General features: G+C 41.7%; 1 protein-coding gene across 2 annotated transcripts in view; it reads right to left on the minus strand.

Annotated features, from left to right (window-relative positions):
• The window catches only part of fam189a1 (family with sequence similarity 189 member A1), a 136,238-nt gene that overhangs the window by 22,150 nt on the left and 88,611 nt on the right, over positions 1 to 25,477 (minus strand). Inside the window, exons 3-4 of one of the 2 annotated variants that reach the window (XM_012850718.3) lie at positions 4,749 to 4,859; positions 2,290 to 2,421 (exon numbers count right to left, since the gene is read on the minus strand). In XM_012850718.3, coding sequence (XP_012706172.2) covers positions 2,290 to 2,421; positions 4,749 to 4,859 — 243 coding nt within the window. Of the gene's footprint in view, positions 1 to 2,289; positions 2,455 to 4,748; positions 4,860 to 25,477 lie in introns of both variants that reach the window. The other variant, XM_012850717.3, reaches the window with a different exon arrangement.

Consider the following 25,477-nt stretch of genomic DNA (forward strand, 5'->3'; position numbering starts at 1 on the left):
TTAAAAAACATAGCTGGATTGTGTTTTGACATTATAAATGTGTTTAATAACTTCGCTTGAGTACATTACAGTACATTTTTAACACAACGCTACATCTGCCACAGGTATGGGAGAAAATCAACAATAATGCATTAAAATCTTTTTGGGACAAAAACAAAAGTACTGAAAATGCTTTCGCAAAAGCTTTAATATGTGAGCTCACTGAATATTTAACCTCTGAGAGACACTTTGCCCTTAGGTCAACCGGGGTAAGGTTATACATCTGCTTCTTAGCAGGAAACCACAAATTACCTCGATACTGCCTCTCACAAATGGTTTACAGCCCCAGGCAGTGTAATGAAAAGAAACAAAACTGGATGGAAATTAAATATGTCTGTAGAGAATGAATGGCACATATCCCTAGCAATGTGATACGCTTTCATAAATATAATTGAGACACTTAAAGAGGAGCTAAACTGTTGAGAAATGAGAGACTATGAAATAAGTCTACAACTTATTCTTGCCTTCATTTAAATCATTTTTTTTATGTTAGAGAAAAGAGCAACACTGCAACTGGATTCATCTCAATCAGAAGTCTAACAGCATCTGGAATGGAAATTGACTCTTGGGACTTGGAAATGACACCTTCCTCTAAGATATAACTCAATATGTCTTACTGCTGCAGTCCTTAATAAAGCTTTATATCATCAGTCCCCCATATCTTTAATGGGTTATGACCAAAATGACGAATGTGCTCGATCTTTCCCCCCTTCATAACCACTTTTCACCTGAAGAAGTCTTTTGATTTGATTATCAATGTTTTATAATCAATCAGGGAAATAAAATGAATGGATATGATCATCATTATCCATTAGGGGGACAGTGCCCCACACTGTATTTTATTCCTACAGACACCAGCCAGGTCATCAAAAGTTAAACTACAGCCAACCCAGAAACACAGTGGACACCTTCTGGAAAAAACAGACAACTGCTGATTAAACTCATTCTCTAATCAAAGATTGATGTTGTTTAACAAACTTCACACATTCAAAAAAAGATTTTGAAAAAAAAAAAAATACTGCATTCATCTAGTTAGTGAAGCAAAATCTGATAACTAATGATTTTATAAATTTAATAGATCGTGTTAAGTTTCTACTCTTAAAATATACATATATCTCCATTGCTTTCTCTGTAATTTAATCTGCATGATTGTGTCTCCACAGTTCATCATTCTTTCTAATTGATTTTTTTCTCACCTTCAATTCCACATTGTTTCATTACCATAATTACTTGTTTTATCTCTGTTTACTTCATTTGACCATTTTGATCATTTCATGTGTGTCCCTGGATCTTAAAATGCCCGTCTTTCTCTTTTTAACCTCTATAAAGCCCTTTGTACGGTGGCTGACGGGGGCAAATGTGCAGCAAATGACTGAACGTGCCACACACGGCCAAATGCGATGCAACAGAAGACAGCTGCAAAAGAAAAATGCGGCAATCACAGAAAATAAAATGATGCAAACTCCAAAACACACACGCGAAAAAACAAATGCAACAGAAAAACTGTGCGAGTACCAAACACAACAGCACGTTAAAAAAACCCCTGCAAACCCACGCTAAAAAAAAAAAAAAAAAAAAAAAAAGCCCGCCAGACCACAACCTGGGACCTGGTTAATGGGATGACCAGAAAAAAGTTGGAGGGAAGACAGAAAAGGCTCGTTTTTGTTCACGTGTTATTTTTTTAAACACATGGCTGTAATCTTCTACAATGTTCTAAAGCATCTGCATATTTATGTAGGTAGTATTAGCTTGGTTGTCTTTACTGAGTCCCCCTACTCCCTCTGGCTGTTTTTTTTTGTGTGCCTTTTTTTGAACTTGCTGTTTTCAGTACTTGCAGCATTTTTCTGTTTGGTTCTCTTTTCTGTGATCTCAGTATTTTTCTGTTGCATTTGTTTTTTGTTTGGTGTTTTGGAGTTTGCATCATTCATGTGCCTGCAGCGTGTTTGGCCGTTTGTGGCGCATTGAGACGTTTGCTGATCATTCGTCCCCGTCGACCACCGTACTTTTGTGTTAAACAAGACAGAAAGACAAGGATTCTGTTAAAAAAAAAAAGGTTTGATTGATTGAAAAACTGTTAAGATGAAAATGCAAGTATGAGACTAAACAAATCAACATTTTTAATCAAATATCTACTTGTAGGACTGAAAGTATTGAAGTTGAAAAGGATTGAAGACATTAATCCAGGTTACCTAAAACTCAAATATAATGTCACATATGTAGTAAGTAGAAATACCACTGAGACACGCTCACCTTGAGACGAAGGCGGATGGTGTTGCAGTCCCGCAGCGGGTTCAGTTTCAGCGTCTCTACCTGGTTGTTGCAGCCGGTGCTCGGCTTTTGTTGCTCGCAGCAGACACACACTCCGTCGTTGTCAAATGGTACCTGGGGGGGAGGAGGGTTGACCACACATCCGCACTCAAGCAGGCATGCCACAAATCACAGTGAAACATGCATGCATGCATGCACAACCAAACACACAAACAGACAGACAGACACACACGCACAGGTCAGACCTCAGCTTGTTTTCCTAAAAAAGGAGTAATTTACTCCTCCTCCCCCCCAAAAAAATGTAGATGGTTTTTATACACATGAGATAAAGGCTTTATTATAAAGCGAGGCCTTGTGCACGTGTAAAAAAAAAGAAGAAAAAAAAAGACAAAGGACAGTGAGGATATGATGAACTACTCAGGGGTGGATTGAGGTAGCTCTGCTATGTGTCCCAGTTTGAGCAAAAAGCAGGACATGAACTCAACAAGTATGGGTTAATTACATTGGGGAGAGGCGATGAAAGAACATTAATATTACAGTCACGTGTGGATGAGGGTCTCTGGGGAGACACATAAAGCACCAAAGTTGGTGTTCTTGCCCGATGCCGCTTGCTTGCATAAGGAGAAAAGCTGCTTATAGTGTGGAACTGCTTGGGTTAGTGGGTTGGGTGTCTTATAAATCACGAGGGGCTTTTACAGTCATGAAATAGATACAAACCCCAGGCCTTATAAATTCAGCTTAAAAACATCAGCTAAGCATCTGGTTAAGAACAGTTTGGTATTTAAATGCTATTATTTGGATTCTTTGGAAAGAAGAGAGTCTAAGCTTTTAAAGCTTGAAACAAAAACACTGAATCCTTCCAAGTTTCTAATTTCTCCACACCTGACCCCTGAAATTAGTATTTAATTTCATAGTATTTAATTTCATAGCATTACTTTAATGTATTTAATTGTAACCTTTTGCAATAGACTAACACAAAATAGTGCATTAATGTGATGTTTGAAGGCAAAGTATGCATGGTTTACAATCTATTTTACATGTAGAAATATGCAAAGTGTGGAGAGCATTAGAACTCAGTTTTGTGCATTTATACTTAGTCTTTACCTCGCAGAACTGTCTTTTGCTGCAGCTGATGTGATAACCATGAGTCAGCAGAGATAAATAAATGGCTTTGTTCATTTCGGGGATGACTCAGCTCAGAGGCCTGTTTAGAACAGAAGCTCTGTAAAATTGGACAATAAATACATGCCTGTTTTTTCCTGGCATGAATATTGTTGTTTACAACTTCAAATCTATCACGATGCTGCACTTCTAGTGGCTGGGTAAAATCTTAATTTATACAGGATAAAAAGGCTCTTTATTTCTCATTGTCATGGAGATAATTGATAAACTGATTATGTTTATGATAGACTGCTGTTGTAAAAAATGCCACTCAAGAGTATTCCCATCTTTATATTTTATATATTTTGTCACACTACAGCCACATACTTCAGCATATCTCTAATAGGGATTGTGTGCAATAGACCAACACTTGATCGCAAAGTGGAAAAGGATGCATGGTTTTCAACTTTTTAATGAACGAAACTCTGAAATGATTGCCATCTATTTGTCTGTAAACCTGTAGTCACCTGCAAGTTATTTAATGGGAGTATCGTTACTGCTGTTTTGTAAAGGGCTTAAAGATGTGGTAGAGAATATCAGACCAGCGTCATGAAGAACAGGGAAAACAATAGACAGGTGAAGAGTATTCATAGCTGTGAAGTTTAAAGTGCGAGTAGCTTATAAAGCCATATAACAAACTTGGAATGTCTCACAGAGCTCAGAACCGGGAAAGAAAATGGCTCAGACCTACCAAAATACTGGCATCCACTTAAACTGACAGGCCAGCATATTAATCAAAGTTACAACCAAGAGGTTTAAGGAAACTCTAGAGCAGCTGCATAGGTCCAGAGCTCAAGTAGGAAAAATCAACAAAAGGCAACGTTTAAGCATCTGACCTTTGTGAAAGATTATCAAGGAAATTATTGCTGAAAGAAAACCATAATAAATCTCATTTCCAGTTTGCCAAAAGGGATTTAGGGGGCAAAGAGAACATGTTGAATGAAGACCAAAGTTAAACTCTTTTAGGCCTACATCCATCCATTGCCTATACCTGCTTGTTCTCATAGGCTGCAGAGGCGAGAGGCGGGGAACACCCTGGACAGATTGCCGGTCCTTCATAGGGTAACACAAAATATGCATTGTTGGCTTACATGTGAAAGCTATGCAGGTTTAGCAGAAAACTAACCCTGCACATCACTCAAAACAGACCCTCCCTCTGACTGCAGGACATAGGCACCAAGACACCCCATCCAAACACTGAGTAGAAACAAATGAACGCAGACATAGGACTGATGGTCAAATAACTAAGATTGTATGGTTCAATGTCAAGTTGGTCTCACCAGCTTACACTCCTCCAGGGAGTTAACGAGCTGAGCGTTCTGGCAGGAGAGAATGGAGCCCGCCAGGTTGAGCATTACACACACTGCAGACAGCAGCATGAAGAATGTGATCTGTGACAGAGAAACAAGAGGGAGGGAACAGAGACAAATTAGAAACAGATAGCACAGCGTCAGACTGTTGCCGCTCGCATTGATTAGGCACTTACATCCTTCTGACACCGTTTGAAAGCCGCCGCAGCAGCAGAGGCACGTTGTGCTTTTACTAACCGATTCTGATTGCCAGAGAAAATAGGTGCTGATGTCAAGAGGGACGAATGACTTCTACCCTCTTAAACCTCCAGATACTGATGCCGAAATAAACACATAAAAGCATTTTCAGAGAGATACAAAAGAAGCAACCAGGCCATGAGTTGGTTCTGTAGACCTTCAGCATCCGTTAGTCCTGGAGATTGTACAATGTAACTGAGCAACTAAGATCTGTCTGTCAGTCTAAAACAGCAATAAAAAAAACAACATATCCCTTTAATTTGTCACGTTTGAGCTCCATAGAAGTTCCCTTAGCAGAAACATTGATACCATCGCCGCTGTTTTACAGGAAGCAAATGTCTTGTGCAACAAAAGTGGGTTCATAATTTGAGGAGAAAAAATTCAAACGCTCGTAATCAGTTAATCAGAAAAGCTCAACAGTGACCTGATTTGAGTTAGGAGGTGGAACCATGGGGTAGTGGTGGCGAAGGACAAATAGGGGTTTAGCAGAAGGACTTAGACAGGTGATCAGGATCAAATATAAACAGATGGAAAGGAGGAGAAACCCACAACGGGAGGGAGAAGGAAGGGGAAGGGGAGATGGCATGTAATAAACAGATGGAGCGATAAATTTAAGTGCTTCTTGCCATGGCAGAAAATTGAAAGATTGAGAGGCTGATGAGTGAGCTTCAGGGACAGCTCCTTGGATGGGAATTGAAAAAAAAAAAAAAACAGAAGAGGAAAAGGGAAATGCAGACAAGAAAAGAAAAGAAGGTACAAACACAAATGAACTGTGGCACAACGAAGCATAATAGGAGGACAAGAGGCTTTTATCTGCTATGCATTGATGGCAAAGATCTTAGAAATCAGCAGTTTAATCATGAATAGACAGCACTGTCTAAAAACTACAGTATTATATGAACAAATAAAACAAAAAATCACTACCTGAAATATATAACTATGATGTTTTACTTAAATACTTTTCTGGACAATGATGTGCCTAAATTTGGGAAAACATTTATAAAACATGTTTAATGAATAAAGCAAAACATCTTTAGAAAAATCTGTTGCATAAGTGCAAAGTGAGCAAGGTAACAAGGGGGGGGGGGGGGGGGGGGGGGGGGGCTGAAGACATTATCTGGCAAGTTTACATAAAAAAAGAACAAACAGACAAATAATCAGTCCTCAAACTCATAGGATCGAATGCAGGCCATTTGTGCGTACTCTTCATGTCCCATGGTGACATCATCTAAAATGTCGCAGCTACAAAGAAACAGACACAGCGTCTGAAGGAAATGTATTCCTCATTCTGAAATGTTCTTCTAAAGGAGAAAGCTCCATATATCTGGGATTGGAAACTCTGAATCATTGTCGCCATGTGATCAGGAGTCAAACACGACTGCATGACACATCTGCACTCAACAGATGTCAGTGAAAGTGATCACAGGTTCATTATCAAGTAAAACCATACACACGTCATCTGCAAGTGCTGCTTAATGTATAGCTGATGCTAGACATCAATTAATTAGGTATTAATCAGTGACCAGCTTCAAGGTATTGGATGAAATCTTTTGTTTTGTGTCATTCACTTTGTTTGTTTTTAAATGTTTTTAACAACTCATCAGAGACTGCATGGATTTCCCCGTCTGAGAATCCCTCTGCCCCCCACTGGTTGGTGCCAGCTGTGTAAAATAGTTTTATACAGAAGGAAACCATTGAAGAAAATAAATGTTCAGTTAGTTGGATGAGATGATAGGATTTCACATATTTGCAAAAGCAGCCCTTTTGCAAATAATCCTATCTTTAAACAAACATTTGTAACATGCTAGAGGAGTTACCATATCTACTGATCAAACAATCAGCCTACTGTCTCGTTTCAGAGCCAAACCACCTGCCTTATCAATCCACAATAGTTCAACAGGCTGTCAATGTTAACTGACTATTAACCCCAATGTTAAAAATAAATATTCTGTGGAAGTAATACTTTTACCTAATTACTATAATTGAATCTGGTGTGGGTCTGTGTGTAAAAATTAATTTACACTCCTTTTTATCGTCTCCCTCTTAGTATCTTCATTTGCAGATCATCATCATTGTAATTACAGAATCAGTATTATAGCATGTTATCCATTCCTTTTAGCTACAGAAATCAAATAATGGTAGGAGTAGTAGTATGAGCTCCTCTTTTCAGCTCAAGATTAAGTTTGAGGATAAAGCTACTTAGTTGTAAATACAAATGAAGCAATCAGGCTAATACTGATTTATGCTTCTCTTTGAAGTCTGACCTGCAGATTTAGATTTTGGCCATTATATTTGATAATTATTTGTGGTTCTTTCTAGGCTATGACACAAACTATTTTTGTCTATGCATTTTTTTAGTTACCGGAGATTCTCAATTGGACTTAGCTCTGACCTTTGACTAGGTCATTCTTCCACATCAATATTCTCTGATCAATGCGATTCTATGAGAGCTTCACATATATTTTGGAGTATGAGATACTCCTTAAAGTGTAACTCAACCCAATTTAAAAAGATACCCAGTGGGAAGTGTGGTGAGTAGCAGTGGGGTTTAATGGGGGCTGTGGTCAGGACAAGGGAAAGTGACAAGTTTAAACATGGAGTGACAAGGGTGACATCTGATGGTTTCACTACAAATCGCCCCTTTGAGGTGAAGGATTTTTCACCCTCTCCATCACCAGAGCTTGAGGGAAGCTTTGTGGAGCCCAGCGGGCCTTAGTGTCATCAGTTTCAGCCGCTGGCTCAAGGCGCTGACTCAGCAATGCCAAAGCCGCCGCTGCTGAGGCAGTGGTGGGACAGGATGGGGGCATTTTCTGAGTAGTAAAGTGATGTAAGCAGCAACATTGCTAACATGGGCTAATGTTCAAAGCAGGAACAAGCGCTAAACATTATTAGATCAATCCTCGCGATTCCAACTTAAATCTGACTCGCTGCGTCAGCATCTCAGTCAAACACACGGCCAGCGCCGTGTGTTTGACTGAGATGATTTTATTCATGCATAACCATTCATACACATTTCAGACATGTTTGAAAATGATCATACTCAGTTGCAGGCATCTTTAAATTTCTTAAATTTCTTGTGTTAAATTTCGCTGTTTTTAACAGCGGTACAGTATTTTTTTTTCGCTCATGTTGTAAATTTGATCTTTGCTGCTGGTTCACCTGAATTTCCCAACTGTGGGACAAAAGAGGATCTTTGTCCAACCGTCAAACAGAAAAGTAGTCAATCCTTTAGTCCTGTAAATATTGGTAAAACTACTTCCTTATATTGAAGGGACAGAAAACCATGTCACATGATTCACTGTGGATTTAAAGTATCAATAGTTTAGACAGAGCTGTCCCATGAACATGAATAGTAAGCAAAAAGTGTGTTGTTTCTTTTACATAAACTTATATCACTATAATGCATAAAGCAATGACTTTAAAAGCTGGTGGATGATCAGTGTATACGCTGCACTTTTATAAAACATCTTTGGGTTTTCTGTGTTGCTAGCTGAGCATATCTAGTACTGAGCCAAACATATTAAATAGATGTAATCTCAATGAAAAAAAAGTCCTTCATTAAGGCTCAATTGACAGCTGGAAGTTTATGAAATAAGGCTGCTACAAAATATTATTTAGTTTTTAGCTATGTGCAGTTTTGCTGTATTTAAAATTTTGCTGGAGTTTGTAATTATCCTTTTCCCTATGGAAGACTAATACTACCAACATTCTAAATAAAAGTGGAAATATAAATGAATTATTATCTTGAGAAATGCATCAAAAATAAGGAAAAATACAACTAGGTCATTTTCGTACTCTTATATGTGGCATAAATCTATATTTACATTTTAATTAGAACTTGAACAGATTACCTTTTTTCCACTGTACCAAATTAGGGAGCACAGAAGAGGGAAAAGTTAAAATGGAGACACTGAAAAAGAAAAGGAAACATGGAACATACATGTGCTTGGGAAAATGAATTTGTAGAGTAAATACAAATGAAAATATGACAATAAGATCATACAAATCAAATGCATATTAAATAAATTTAAGAACAAATTAAAAAGGACAACGATGGTGACACAGAAGTTAATTATTTCTTGATCTATTTGTCCTTTTTGCAGTCGTAGACTTCCATATTGTTATGCTGCTTTGAAGGGATATGTAATTTTCCGCTGTCTGCCCTTTTAATCTTCTTTCTTTATACCCCAGCCTTCAGTTACCTTCAAATCCAATTTACAGCTGGAATAAAAAAAACACATAACTGTCACAAACATAAGATATAGAACGACATGTTGTTTGAAACAGATCAAATAAAAGGATTTTAAAATTACATGAGTCCCATAAATTTTCACATTTGGGCACCCCAGTGCACCTCAATGTTTTCTCACTACTGAGATAATTGTCAAGCTCGGGCCCCACACAAATGCCTTCTCGTTACTCTGTGAGATCACAGAGCGCCATTTAGCACCCAGTCATTAATTACTGCGGCGCTGCCCTCCACATGCCAAAAAGAAAAAAAACACACACACACACATTTACATAAAAGACACGAACGCTGCTCTTTGCTTTAACAGCCAAAACAGATTTACGCTGCATGTCATCATCACATCGTTTAGGACTCACGGCAGAGGACAATACAGCATAATGTAATCACCATCCATCTCCATGACACACACAGATTACAGAAGCAGCCCAGAGGTTCTATCATTTCCAATAACTGTCATTGAGGTTAAAACAGACATGCCTCTTCATCTCCAGCCCATCCTTTAAATTGCGAACATTAGCAATGGGGTTTTGGGTGTTCGAACGAAAGCACAGACCGATAAAATAAAGCTGCTGAATCAAAGTAGGTTTCTTGGCTGTGTCAGTTACCAAATATTACCAAATAGTTTTATATCCACAGATGTTATTACTTTAACTTTCTGAAAGGAGCAACACATTTGTACTGTAGCCTACTATCGTATAAAATCAATTTTGTCAAAGTCAATTTATAGAGCATTCAAAAGCAATTAATCACCAAAGGGCTTTACAGTTAAGTCAAGTTAGGTCGTTCTGAGCCAAATTTTATGGTTTAGTGCAAGTATGAACATTAATGGCAAAGCAGTAGATGCTATATCATAAAGTAACATGTCTATGTGTTAGAATTTAAACGGTAAACTCATAAATTATACAGATACTTTACACATCGTAATATATCTCAGGTGTTTATTTCTGCTATGTTTGATGATTATGGCTAGTTTCTTGGAGACCTAAAATCTCACATAAGATCATTAAAGGAAATATTTTTCATTTAAATAAATCATCACAGTAAACCCTGCTGACTTTGTCCAGCAGTAACTCACACTCTCCACAAGAAGGTCATTGCTAAAACTGCTAGCTTTTCTCAAATTGCTGTATTTAAGCACCTTTTTAGATGATTTAGCGGAAGGAAAAAATAACGTATGTCCAAAAGCAAGAAGGATAATCAAAGCCTTCACAGGATAGCAAAGCGTAGTTCGTTAAAGAACTTTGGGGTAGGCAAATCCAGGACATTAGCAACAGCTGTGGCATCCCTTACGTTAAACCCCTCCTGAACCAGAGAAAATGTTGGAAATAGCTTAAGTGGCTAAAGAGGAAAAGGACAATGCTGAACTGTTACCTGAGGAACTGCCTTAGCAGAGGAGTTAAACTGATGTTCTACTGCTGACACACATAACTTTTTAACTTTCAAAAACAAATTGAAGTTTCAGGAGGCCAGAAAAATGTCTACAAAACTGTCAAGTCACAAATGTAAGGACATCTTTTCAGAACAGAGCCGAATATCCCTCGAGGTCTCTGGCAGAAGAGAGGTGCCTGCATGGCTGCCCTTCAGCTTTAAATTCCTGGTTTCTTCACTTCTCTTTGTGCTGCCTCCTGCATCGACAACAAAGTCAGACTCATTCATCAACTCTGTTTATCTGAAGCAGCTCAGGTCAGAGATAAACATCTCAGCGGGGAAACTGCAAGATAAAGCCACAAATTGGTATTCTCCAGACATTTACTGTTTCGCTTTGAGCCAAGTAATAAAAACACACTCGGGGTATCTAAAACGAAGAAGGAGAAATTGAAGGATTCTATCTCGTTAACTGAAGTTTTCTGTTTAATTTTAAGAAGAAATTAATATTTTGTGGGAATAAATTAGACATTACAAAAATATAATGGCAAGTTGTTTTCAAATGTTTGTGTGCAGTACATGGTTGTAACTGAACTAGATAGTGTATGTTGTAATAAAACAGTATTGTGAACAAAATATGCAATTTTTCCATTCCATGTTTTAGCTTTTTACTTTTATTTTACCCCCTTGAGCTTGAAAGAATAAAGTGTGCCCATAGGAATGTTTGTGTAGAGTAGCAGGCTAGACATGTATTCTGGTACTTCTCGTCCTTTGGGCATGCTTGTACTTCTGTGTAAAACCCTTCTGCTCATCCAGATGTTGATTTGCATCAGCAATGTCAGTTTTGCTACATGGTTTATGCATCATCATCATCAGTGCACCAGGAATTATGTTTTCCTGAGGGGGAGGTGATTACTTTATCCCTTTCTCTCCAGTCATTTAATATGAATGTTTCTTGCCCGTTCATATGTCACTATAACATTATATAATGTGAACCGAGAGCTGAAAAATGATACTCTTTATGGATGACTGATTCCCTTTCTGAAACATCCAGTATAAGTGAGTCCGGGCAGGCATGCATCTGCCACCCTGAACATCGACACTGGTGTCCCTCAAGGCTCTAAACTTCCCCCTTTCTTTTTCAGCCATTTATCACAGCTGAAAATGTCCTGACAAGTGTGTCGAGCTCCAAGCAAATGACAACCATCACTGAACTCATCTCCTGGGGACGTGGATGACAAAAACATAAACAACCTATAATTCAGTCGTATAAACTGGCGATGATTGTGGACGTCCAGAGGGAGCCTGCCCCACTAGCCTCCATCATCTTGGGCGGTTGCTCCATGAAGAATGTGACATCTCTCCGCTTTTTAGCATGCCATCATTTACAATGACCTAAAATTGATCAGGGCAGTGGAAGAAAAACCTGCCAAAGTGATTCCTCCCTGTCAAGTCCACTGCAGTTTGGCATGTTGCTGCCTGAGAAAAATACATAGAGAGACTGTCATGTCATCTATCAAACTCAGAAGGTTACTGGCAATCTGACTTTGCTCCAAAATCTAAACACGTGCTATTTGCTCACAGTCTATTTTCAATTTACAACCCTGTAAAATACACATATTAAACCTTTCTGCACATATAAGTTTATACATCTTGTTGCTAGTTTTTAAGTTTCTTAACACTTTTTGAAAAATTTTATTCAAACATCGGCGGGCCTTCAGGATTTCTCTGCTGCCCTAAGAGAGATCTGAATCACGCACTGATGTTAATTATACTTTGTCCATGGATATTTTTTTAAATAATAACTTTCATATGGTCTATCCACTTCCCGTCATAGCTTTCCCGTTGGCCTCAGCTTCCAGATGTGCAGATTCATATTAGTGCTGTTGTTGCCAAAGTCATAGAAATCAACATGGACGCCTTACAAACGGTTCTGCTGGTCCTGTAGTATAAATGTCGATCAAGTTGGTGCTTCAACAAATCAGATTCTGAGTTGACACCAAGGGCTTCTAGCAGGTGTATGTGTCAGTATGATTGAATAGTCAGAAGTTAGACTAGCCAGAGCTAGCAAACTACATCTGTAGCAAGCTGGATGAGCAAAAATATTGCCATGTTGATTTTATAGCTGTCTTGTCAACCCGCAGTGGCAGCGAGGGAAGAGGAAATAGATTTTTGGCAGGACAGATTTTTCAAGAAACGTTAAGAAAGGGCGAGCAACTCTGAAGCTAGCTAGCCTGTCGCAACCAGAAAAAGGATTTTTCCGACTGATTTGTCTGGCCAAGGCGACACCAAAACACTAGTTTGAAACTTACAAGCAAGGTGCTTTTCAAAACATTTGGGGAAACCCAATTAAATTTGGAGCGAAGTGAGCAGGTGCTGAGCTCCACAACAAAAAGGTGGAACAGAAAGAAAAGCAGAGGTGGTCCAGCCGTCTTTGCTGCTGCCCCCAATTTACCAAATACTTCAGCGATCCATGTAAGAGCTGCTTATAGTCAACTTTTAACAAAGTTTTGCAGTTTTGTGTAGAAAACAAGATTGTTGTAGCATATAAATATATCAAAAAGGGAAAAAAACAGGGGATATAAAAGACATAATGATGTTCAAAACAACCTTGAAAGATGTTTTAGTTTTACAGATTACCTGCTTTTGCTTCATCTGCCAAGCAGATGATGAAAATCCAACACCCATCCACTCATCAAAGATGCACCAAAAGGTACAAACCATAATATGCAATTTGTTGTACCCTTGCTAAAGATACATTTTTGGCAGCGATAACAACCATAGAAATGTATGCTGTCAATGTGCATTAAGCTGTGAGATTTATCTTACAAACTCAAACAAGACAAGAAAAAGTCAGTTCATTACAAATATGAATCCTTTTTCTCTCTTTATATCCACGTGATGTATAAACAAAGCCAAACAATTATTTTTCTATAAGAAATCTCACTCCAAAGAAGCAAGGACAAATTCAGAACATCAGTTCATGGGTAAATGATGACCCACATAATGGGATGTAACAAAAATCTAAATAGGGCTCTTTTTTTTTTTTTTTTTTACAGGAGATTATACCCTCCATCTGTGCTTTTAACCTCTGGGGAGAAAAGTAGCTCAATATAAAGATGGTTTGATCAGCTGGGAATTGGCAAAATGAATATCTGAAGAACAGTTTGCGTCCTCTGACTGCAGCACAAATTAGTATTTGGTCTGCAGCAGCACTGCGACACAACACAATTTATTTTCAATTATCCCTGAGCCACGAGAGATGGAAGCAATGTTGTTTTGTTTTTGCTGCTGCTCAGCAGATCACACGCCCACTGATACATTTTCCCTCTGACACGGAGTATCAATCCTCAGGCCCCTGCAGGGATCAGGCACATCTGTGCACTAAAACACACTTAAAGGACAATGAGAGAACCAACTATAAGTGCTGTTTTTTTTTTCTCCAGAAAGAAGAGGTAAATGTTGAGAGATTATGTCATGGGATGTGGTAAATTGCTCTGCTTAAGGGAAAAGTAAAAGTGTTAAATCCCAGAAAGCCCTGAGGTTAAACTGCAATCAGGGAAGAAAGCTAAGAGTATCTCGCTGCAGCGTTGCTCTAAAAACAGAAAAAAGGAACATCAGCTGGTTCTCGTTGGTTCACAGCTAAACCTGTGGTATGCCCTCTGTTCCACTGAAGGCAACATTTTATGTATGCACGTGAGCGCTGTGTGTTTGTGTGTCATGACCAGATTTCGGGATTAGGTGTGACAGAGGCTGTGTGACCCTGAGTTCAGCGCTGGTCCAAATAAACAGTGGAGGTGCTGACACTAACTCGCAGCAGCAGAGCCCAGGGGACGTCACACAATACCAGATATATTCACTTTAAAACAACATACTGTTGAAACCAGATGCTAACATACACTCTGTAAAAAGAAACTCAATCTTCTCTTTTTTTTTTTGGCAACACCTTAAAAACATCACTCTCTTGAGTGGCATGAAGCCAAGATCTTGGAAAGACTATTGTTGATCTCCACAGGTCAGGTTCATCCTCCAGTACAACTTCCAGATGCCTGAAGATGCAATGTTTATCTGCTCAAATATAAAAGTAGAAAGACCAGCCATCGGGTCATTCAGAAAGGTGATGGGTTCTGTGTTGCAGCGATGAATGTTTTTTAGTGTAAAGTGTCTACAAGAAACCCAAAACCTTATGAAGATGTTAAGTGAAGCTAGTGAAATGAGTCCTGTAGACAAATGGGCTAAAAAGGCCACTCAGTGAGGAAGACTCCATCACTCTAAAAGCAATTCAATTCAATTTTATTTATATAGCGCCAATTCATGAAACATGTCATCTCAAGGCACTTTACAAAGTCAAATTAAATCAGATTATACCGATTGGGTCAGATTATACAGAAAATGTCCTATATAAGGGAACCATCAAAGTCCTGACAAGCAGCATTCACTCCTCCTGAAGAAGTGTAGAGCTACAGAGAGAGTCGTCTGCATTGTCCATGGTTCCACAGCAATCCCTCATACCGAGCAAGCATGAAGCGACAGTGGAAAGAAAACTCCCCATTAACGGGAAGGAAAAACCTCCAGCAGAGCCAGACTGGGGGTCGGTCGAGGCAGTGTATAAAACAACTGATTTTTAAATAGTCTGGTCATGTTGTCAGGGAGTTATGTGGCAAGAAGCACTGGCTCAGTTCACAAAATAAACTAATAGAATACACTGAACCTACAAAGTGGCTGAAGGACAGCAAAGTAAATGTTTTGAAGTTGCCAACAATGCGCTCTGATCTAACGAGCAACAAATAACTGTGGCTCAGCAGGAAGAGAAGTCGTCTGGTAATCAGAAGTGCCCCCAGGCAAGGAGCTAAACCCCAGGTTGCCCACCGATCTGCTTATCAGTATATGAATAAGTGCGATTGGTGAATGTGGCTCGAGTGTTAAGTGCTTTGAGTGGTCAGCATGAACACAAAAGCTCTGTATAAATTCGCTGCTATGTAAATTCAGACCATTTAATTGCATAGAATATATGTAGCCCAAAATGTTTGATCCAAGTCTCACTGTATAAACGGCCATTCTAAATGCAGAGGAAATGTAAGCAAACAAAAAAAAAAAAAAAGATAGCCCCAAAATGATCTTACTCATTTCTGTGTATCCCGGAAACAGTTGTATTTTGGTAATCCAAGCTGATCCAAACACATTTAATCTGAATTATTGACAGGCAGTGAGAAAAAGGGGTTATGTGCCTTTATCAAGTTATATGGTCTAACATGTTTCTTAGTGCGAAAAACATAACACATTAATTGCCATTTGTTCCTCTGATTCAGGATCCTTTTGTTTTTCACTGATTTATATCAACACGTTCATTTATATTATTTTATCAAACATTTTTGCCTACAGGGGAGTTGCTAAACTCTGTTTTGTTTCCTGTACAACCATCACAAATTCTTGCATACCCTTAATTTTTCAGAGATTGCTTTAATCTGAGAGAGCACTTTGAAGGGGACATATCATGCTTTTCAGCTCTTCCTTTTATAATTGAAAATATTCAGGTTTGGTTTATATAAAGTAGAACTGCAACGCTTTGGTCTGAATTCCTGCTTTGGTCTGAAGACCCTCCTTTACTCCAGTTCTGAGGTTCGTCTGAGAGTAACTTGTTTTGGTGCTGTCTCTTTAAATTTAAATGAGGCACTTTACACTCCCCCCCCCCCCCCCCCCCCCCCCCCTCCAGGTTGCAGAGCGCTCCCTACATCCCATTCAGCCATTTTTGTAATATGATGAGGGACGGTGTAATAAATTGTGTGGGTTAATACACCCAACAACTGAAAATTTTAACTTATATCCATTTGCAGCTTCGACATCCTTGAACTTGGACTACAAAAATCGCAGCAATAAATAAAAATGGCGAATTTGGGAAATTGGTTAGCCAGAAGTCCATGACCTTGTTTAGCAGCTCCACAGCAAATACTGCAGTGTAATTGGTTAAAAAACAAAATAGGGAATAGAGAAAACTGAACAAATTGAAAAATATTACCCAAACAGAACAAAAAAGAATGTACACAACTCCTGGAGACACTAAATTAAAAATTTCTGCACTCATAGAGACCCCAAGTACACAACAAAAAATATTTAAGTGGATTTGGCATGACGCATTCCCTTTAACTCAAAAGGCCAAGACTAACTGCAGCTTCCCATATCCATTTAAACAGTTTATTAGAATTATATAAGGAGGGCGCTTTTTACTGTCAGACAACACAACAAGCAGAGTGGCGACTAAGGTATTATGTTTTGATGTTGACTTTTGTCAGACATAAGCAGTTTCCAAAGAGATCCCACCATTACAACTTACCATTGCCTACGTCTCCAAGTTCAGGAAATGAAACCTTTTTTTTCTTCTTGTTGACTATAGAAGTAAAAGGAAAACACCTAGCCTCTGGGCTTTGATGAGTAGTCATGTTGACAGCATGTCAGATTGCATCTCCACAGGATGTGATGGATTTGTTCCTGTAGTCCGAGGCATCGAGGTGAAGCTACAGTCCAACAACTTTTATTGACAAATGAGACGTGAAGACAAGGTAACAGGTGAGCATACACATGCAGGGTTTGAAGCTTGTCCTGAATTTATGTTCTGCATTTGTTACTAAATCGCCGCAATTCCTCAGGTAGAGCTCAGAATCGCCAAACACCCTGTTTTATTTATCATACGGCCACATGTCGGGAAGCCAGATGAACTGACGTGTGGCAGAGCTTGTCTGTCTTTTGTGGTGGGAATAGTGGCGTTTTTGTGTAAGGAGAGGAGTTCATCTTGGTGCCAGTGTTCGCACTTATTGATTAAAACAGACCATGAAAGACAATATCGCCTGGAGGGTCAGTAGCTGATTAACCCCCACATCTGCACATTAATCAAGCACTGACCTCTGAAGAGCTAAAGCAAAGACTGTCTGCCTTTCTCCGCCGGACTCCCCAGGCTCCCGGTGGAGGGGCGGCTGTAATGAGACGGGGCCATAATGAGGGGCGGTCCCAGAAGACGCTCGCTCCAAGCAGAAATGCAACTTTCTACAAGCTGCTCCTACAAGGCTTTTTTTTTTTTTTTTTTTTTTTTTTAAGGAAACTAATGATGATGGTGTCTCAATTAAGGGAGACGCAGGATGTGGATGGACGATCTCATCTGCTAAACAGAAAAACAAGCGTCTGATACGAACAGTGATGTGCGGCGGGGTTCATGACTGATGAGGCATTGACTCAATTCTATTTTTAGAAAAAATACAATTGCAAGAAAGACAAAGGAATATTTTATATGAGGTCAACTTTGGTTTCAAAGAAGTTAAAGTTGTATCTCAATATCCTGCATTTGGCAGACATTGTCACGTTTGGAAAATAAAAGGTACGGAAAGCGGAAAAAGCAGCCTCTGGCAGCAGAACCACACACCCAGTCTTTTTGGGTGTAGCACTCCGGTTGAAAAAAAGCAGATTACCTTTCTCCCACTTGTTTGAAGCAGGTCTTTTAGCTCCGCCCTTCTCCAATGTATTTAAAGAGCCATGAGTAAATACAAAAAAATAAAAAATTACCATAAAAATGTGAAAAATCATACAGAATAAAATTAGTAGAACAGTCAGAAAATAACGCTGTTAGTAATGGACTTTTTCAGTGAAGGACATTGCTCATTGTTACATTGTTACTTACAACATAACGAGGCACATTACTACCACTAAATCAATGAAAGTGACTTTTCTTAAGAGAACAGTAAAGCGGACCCTGTAGAGGGCGGGGAAGGGAGTGTGGTTAAGAGCCATGTGTGTTGTCGATTGACGTAGTAGGCTTAAGGTGGGTGGGTGTTCATGCTTTGCAAAGACAGACAGAGTAGATCAGGGATCCCCAACCTTCTTGAAACTGAGAGCTACTTCATCGGCACTGTGTCATACGAAGGGCTACCTGTACTGACCTTGGTCTCCAGAACTGTAGGAAACTTTTAAAAAAATAAAAAAAGCTAAATTATACATTTTTTTATTTTTTTTATTTATATGATGTCAATCCAATGCTTTTCTTTTACTTTTGTTTTAACCTCCTTATTGACACAAACATGCATATTTACCAGTTGAATGTGGTGAATGATAAGTCCAAGCTCACCTTAACTTTACGTAATAGAAAAATGTTTTCAACGCTTTTCTCATTTTTAAATCTATGTTATTGTCATGTTTTTGTGAGGAACCCGAACACAACCACACACAGAGTTCTGTTTTGTGAGTTTTATTGAAGATGAAGACCAGAGTTCAGACCAGATGGAAGCAGGAGGCTGTTAGTGGCTGGGGCTGGCAAGCTGGATGGAGACGGAGCATGGAGGCAGCAGGAGCAGCAACACAGCAGAGTGGAGACTTGGAACTAGAACTTGACAGCAGCACGGCAGAGTAGAGACTTGGAACCAGAACTAGACCAGCAGAATTAAGCAGCATGACTGAATGAATACTTGCTGGACCGGAGTGGAAGCAGAACCAGAACCACAGCAGGCGGACGGACGGAGATGAAGGGAACCCGGGCTGGTAATGAAAAGGTAAGGTGAGGTGAGCAGTCAAGAGCATAGGTAACAGACGAGCCGACAGGGAAGGGCAAACTGAGGGAGGTTTAAATAGTGAAGCTGACAGGTGGACTGAGTCCTGGCTTGATTAGTGGCTGGCAGGTGTAGATGATTGCTGAGGTGGAGAGGAGACTGGGGTGTATGGAGGGTGAAAAGTGCCCTGAATATGTGCATGGTGCAGCAGACAAAGCTGCACCATGACATTACCCCCCCCCCCCTTAAGGCCGGCTCCCAGACGGCCAAAACAACTCAACAAAAAACGACCCACCCAGGGTGGGTGGTGGGAGGCTAGGATGGGGGGCCGGAGTAAAACCAAAAACTACCCAAACAGGGCAAACAAGAAAACTTCTAAACAACGCTGGCGGGCAAAAACCTAGGAAACGAAGGGGGAACTAGAGGGTGTACTAACACGGCAGAAAAACAGAAAAATCTAAACACCAGGGAAACAGAGAAACTAGGAGGACTCAGGAGAACTAGCACAACAGGGAAACTAGGGGAAGTCAAAACAGAAACTAAAGGACTAAAAAATATAAGAACCAATAAATAATTCTGAAACCAAGGGATGATAACTAACCCAAAACTAAGGCAGAACAAGAACAAATAAACAAGAAAGCACTGGAGCCTTAAGGGCACAGACAGTGACGGCTGCTAGGAGACCGGCAGCAGCTAGGCCACATAGAGTGGTCGTGGAGGACGGCCAGGACGTGGCAGGCGGCGGAGCAATAGCGCCCGATCGAAACCTCGAGGAGGGCGGCCCCGACGGCGGGACAGCCAAGTCAAAAATGGGCGTCGCGGCGGACGACCCCGACGAGGCAAAGTCAGATTTGGGCGTCGCGGCGGACGACCCCGACGAGGCAGAGTCAGACACGGGCGTCGCGGCGGACGACCCCGACGAGGCAGAGTCAGACACGGGCGTCGCGGAGGGCGACCCCGACGAGGCAAAGTCAGACACGGGCGTCGCGGTGGGCGACCCCGACGAGGCAAAGTCAGACACGGGCGTCGCGGAGGGCGACCCCGACGAGGCAAAGTCAGACACGGCGTCGCGGAGGGCGACCCCGACGAGGCAAAGTCAGACACGGGCGTCGCGGTGGGCGACCCCGGTGGCGAAGTAGCAGAGTCTGATGTGGCCAGCGGTGGAAAAGTACCCTGGAGGACAGGCGGCTACCTACTAAGGGCAGCGCAAGGCCACAGGCTACGGAGGTCACAGGACTAGAGGCTACGGGGCTACAGACCACAGGGCTACAAGGTACAGAGACCACAGGGCTACAAGGGACAGAGACCACAGGGCTACAAGGGACAGAGACCACAGGGCTACAAGGGACAGAGACCACAGGGCTACAAGGGACAGAGACCACAGGGCTACAAGGGACAGAGACCACAGGGCTACAGGCTTCAGGAAACGCCTGGCTACAGGCTTCAGGAAACGCCTGGCTACAGGCTTCAGGAAACGCCTGGCTACAGGCTTCAGGAAACGCCTGGCTACAGGCTTCAGAAGGCGGCGTTCCCTCCTGGGTCACCGCGTCGCAGGAAGGCGGCGGACCCACGTCGGACGCCGGGCTGGCGTGCTCTGCACCCACGTCGGACGCCGGGCTGGCGTGCTCTGCACCCACGTCGGACGCCGGGCTGGCGTGCTCTGCACCCACGTCGGACGCCGGGCTGGTGTCGACCAGATCCTCGGCAGCAGGCTCTTCTGATGCAGCCCCTGAAGCAGGATCAGGGCTTTCTGTGGCCGACTGGGAGAGAACTAAATCTTCAACTGCAGGCTGAGCAGGATCTGGTTTTCTTGCTGCTGGCCGAGCAGGATCTGGATCTTCAGCTCCGGTGGGTAGACCGAGGAACAGGTCATCCCTGTCCCCATAGAAAAAATCCCACACCTGAGACTCGTCGACCTGAGGAGCTTCGACCGGACTCTCCTGATCAACAAACATTGCAGCCACACCCGTTCGAACCACCAAGGGAACTGAGGTGGCTTCGGACCCGGTCAGAGTGACTGCGGCGGCTGCCTCAGGCAGGATCTCAGGGAGCGCTGTGGCGGAACTCCTATGCCGGCGAGCTCGCCGTCTGCGCCGGGAGGGACCGGGCGGCAAGGGAGTGGCAGCTGCTGTCAACGAGGAAGCAGGGGTTGCAGAAAAGACAGCAGCAGCGGCAGCAGTGGTGAGAGCCGGATCATCGACAGGCACCGCGGTAGAATCAGGAGCGGGTGGAGTTGTAGCAGTGGAGATGGCAGCCGTGATTGACAGGCTGGTGGGCGGAACGAAAGCCACAGCTGCGGTGGCATCAGCGCTGGAAACAGCCGCGGTGAAGGGAGGTCTGGGAGGAGGTGGCCGGCTGAAGAGCTGGGCGACTGCAGCCCGTTGGTTCCAGTCCAGCTCCTCATATAGCTCCGGAAATTTGAAAAACGGTAGGAGCTCCTCTTTGCTCTTCAGCAGATTCCGCACCTGAGTCACCGCACTCATCCGCCTCCAAGGTGGACTGAGCGTGGCGATGACATTCAGACAATCGTGGACCTGTTCCATGAGGAGCCCCACGTTCTCCTGGAGAACATGCTCCGCTGAGCTACGGTCCGGGAGCGGGGCAAGATCCATCTTGCCAGTTCCTGTATGGAAGCTCTGTGTGGGTGTCGGGTTCTTGTGGTCGGCTCATTCTGTCATGTTTTTGTGAGGAACCCGAACACAACCACACACAGAGTTCTGTTTTGTGAGTTTTATTGAAGATGAAGACCAGAGTTCAGACCAGATGGAAGCAGGAGGCTGTTAGTGGCTGGGGCTGGCAAGCTGGATGGAGACGGAGCATGGAGGCAGCAGGAGCAGCAACACAGCAGAGTAGAGACTTGGAACCAGAACTAGACCAGCAGAATTAAGCAGCATGACTGAATGAATACTTGCTGGACCGGAGTGGAAGCAGAACCAGAACCACAGCAGGCGGACGGACGGAGATGAAGGGAACCCGGGCTGGTAATGAAAAGGTAAGGTGAGGTGAGCAGTCAAGAGCATAGGTAACAGACGAGCCGACAGGGAAGGGCAAACTGAGGGAGGTTTAAATAGTGAAGCTGACAGGTGGACTGAGTCCTGGCTTGATTAGTGGCTGGCAGGTGTAGATGATTGCTGAGGTGGAGAGGAGACTGGGGTGTATGGAGGGTGAAAAGTGCCCTGAATATGTGCATGGTGCAGCAGACAAAGCTGCACCATGACAGTTATTACAAGTATGATTATAAAGGAAGAGCAACTGAATAAAAAAAGCATTTTAAATGCAGCTCACTGGAGGGTTATGCTATTTCTTTGTCCGCGTTGGTGACCCCTGGAGTAGACCAACAGCAAGAGACACACAGCGCGATGCAGGAAAGCATCGCAAATTCAAAGACAATGTTGGGAAGCAGAAAGTTTTGGCACTATTTTACGTTCGATCAAGTCAAAGGCAAAAATTGTGCTGCATGGATGGATAAAAAAGGGAATGGAGAGTTAGTAGTTAGAATGGAGTATATGGAAATGTAATGAATGGTCTTTTACTTTTTTGTTGTTATTTCTTTGAAGTTATGTTCACAGCTGGATGCCTTGGTTTTGCCCATTAAATCTTCAGTGGTATGCCGGTGTTGTTTACTGTGATAACCACAAAAATGCTTGAAGTACATTCTACCTGGCTTTTGTTTGGAATGGAGTTACCCCCATTTAATTAGGAAAGTTATTCAAATTTGTTGGCGTTTTAGACTGTAAAAAGTAACCGTATAGTTGCTTTATGTAGTAATAGTTACTTTGGTGCTGCAGTCAGTTACTTAGTTACTATAACTAGTTTATTTTTTAACAAATGTGCTCAACACTGATTGCAAGTTATTTCTGAACATCACTGATTCAAAATAAACTTTTATCTGAAATTTTTATTTTACACTTCCAACGGTATGTTTGATTTTATGCAGCTTTGTTGCATCAAAGGTGCCTATTTCAACCTCTGAAAGCAATCTTTTTCAACAATGCCACATGTTTAAAAATGTAAAATTACAATAATCCTTTATCTATGACTCTGTCTGTTGTCAAGAATTCAAAGCTCTGGGCTTTGCGATTGCCATACAGCAAGAAGACTTTGGGTTTTGAATCTCAGCTGTGGAGCTTTATGCATGAAATGCAAGATCCTGAGGTGCATGCATTCTCTGGCTGCCTCCCACATTCTGAAATCATGCAGGTTAACATGCATGTTAGCTCTATTGCGCTTAGGTATCAGTGTATGGATGCATGATTATTTTCCAAGGGTTATGTGGAGATGGATGGATTAAAGGCTTCCTCAAAACTTTTAACATGCTGATCCCAGATTTTGTCCATATTTGGTTAACTATAAATCTCTGGAAAATATCTGACAATGCTTCAAATTTGCATTTACATTTACATTGAAATATATGAATATACTTTGATATCTGCAAGGCCAGCTCTAATCCTGAAACATTTTAGTTTAATTTTACAAATATTAGTTTATTTGTATTCATCCCCCTTTTCTCTGATATTCCTAAATAAAATCCTGTGAAACCGACTGCCTTCAAAAGTCACATAATCATGGTTAAACAAAGCCCATCGGTGTACATTAAAACCGTAGATGATGTATGTTGCATTGTATTTTAGATTCAAAGTACTGACTGAAGGACAGCAACATGAGCTGATACTTCCAGAAAAACCTCTGCAGCTGCCGCTCTGCAGATCATGCTGCTCCTGCTCCTGTGAGCCATCTGATAAAAGGGTCTTTCTAATTCATATTCTAATTAATATGGAGCCTCACTTCCTGCATCCCAGAGCCTTAAGGGAGAACAGCATTCAATAGGAATTATCTTCAGCGGGGAAAAAAAAGAGAAAAAGGTTTCTGTCCTCCCAGCTGGCAGCGCTCTTTGTAGCTTTCTGTCACTATCTGATCCTGTGCCACTTCCTGTTACTTTAAACACAAATACTACACATGGCTGGCATAAAGCTTTATAATATTATATGCATGTTTAAATATACATAAAATATAATAGAATAAAAATGAAAACTAGGGCTGCACAGTGGCACAGTGGGTAGCGCTGTTGTCTTGCAGCAAGAAGGTCCTGGGTTCGAGTACACCCCTGGGTCTCTCTGCATGGAGTTTGCATGTTCTCCCTGTGCATGCGTGGGTTCTCTCCGGGTACTCCGGCTTCCTCCCACAGACCAAAAACATGACTGTTAGGTTAATTGGCTTCTCTAAATTCTCCTTAGGTATAAGTGTGTGCGTGAATGGTTGTTTGTCCTGTTTGTCTCTGTGTTGCTCTGCGACAGACTGGCGACCTGTCCAGGGTGTACCCCGCCTCTCGCCCAGTGAACGCTGGAGATAGGCACCAGCAACCCCCGTGACCCCATGAGGGAATAAGCAGTTTGGAAAATGGATGGATGAAAACTGGCATGCGCATATGTATCCAACCCCTTGATGCAACCAATTACCTTCAAAAGTCACATAACTAGTGAAATTAAGTTCACCTGTGTGCAAACTAAGTGCCACAGGATCTGCCAAAAGTAAGTTAGTCAAAGTTGAGACTTCAATCCAATTAAGAGTTTGTAGTTAGAGACTTGAATATCATCGTTCATAAACGAAAACCATCAAGCATGTAGCTCAAATTTGTTTAAGCTGGAGCAGTTTGGCTCTGAGGAATGGGCGAAAATCTTGGCAAGATGTGGCGAGCTCATAGAGACTCATGCAGCTGGAATTGCTTCAAAAACTGGCTCTACAAAGTGACTTTAGAGGGGTCAGCAGTATTGCACGCTGGACCGTTCTGTTATTCTACAGTGGACTCAGCCAGTCCTCCCTTAAGCATCTTTAGTTGGTCCCAATCGCTGCTTCTCGTCTTTTAACATGAGTTGGGAGGAGGAAGCACATCCCCCCTATCCTGGCTCCCCTCCACTGGATCCCTGTGCATTTTAGAGTTCATTTTAAGATTATTTTATTTGTTTTTAAAAGTTTACCTGGCATTGCCCCATCTTACCTCTCTGAGCTGCTTCACCCATTCTCTCCTGCTCGTTGCCTCAGGTCAGCTGACCAGCTGCTCCTGGAGGCACCGAGGTCTGAACTTAAGCCCGGAGGGGACAAAGTTATGGATCGTTCTGCCATTTCATATCAGAAATGCCCCTTTATTGTCCACTTTTAAAACTCGCCTTAAGACACAGTTTTACTCCTTGGCTTTGAACACATGTTGAGACTTTTGCTTTTATCCCTTTTTAAATTTCGGTTGTTTAAATGTTTATTGATTATTGTCTGTACAGCACTTTGTCGCAGCTGCTGTTGTTGTTTTAAAGTGCTTTATAAATAAA

The sequence above is a fragment of the Fundulus heteroclitus genome, unplaced genomic scaffold (assembly GCF_011125445.2).
Source record: "Fundulus heteroclitus isolate FHET01 unplaced genomic scaffold, MU-UCD_Fhet_4.1 scaffold_38, whole genome shotgun sequence".
NCBI lineage: Eukaryota > Metazoa > Chordata > Actinopteri > Cyprinodontiformes > Fundulidae > Fundulus > Fundulus heteroclitus.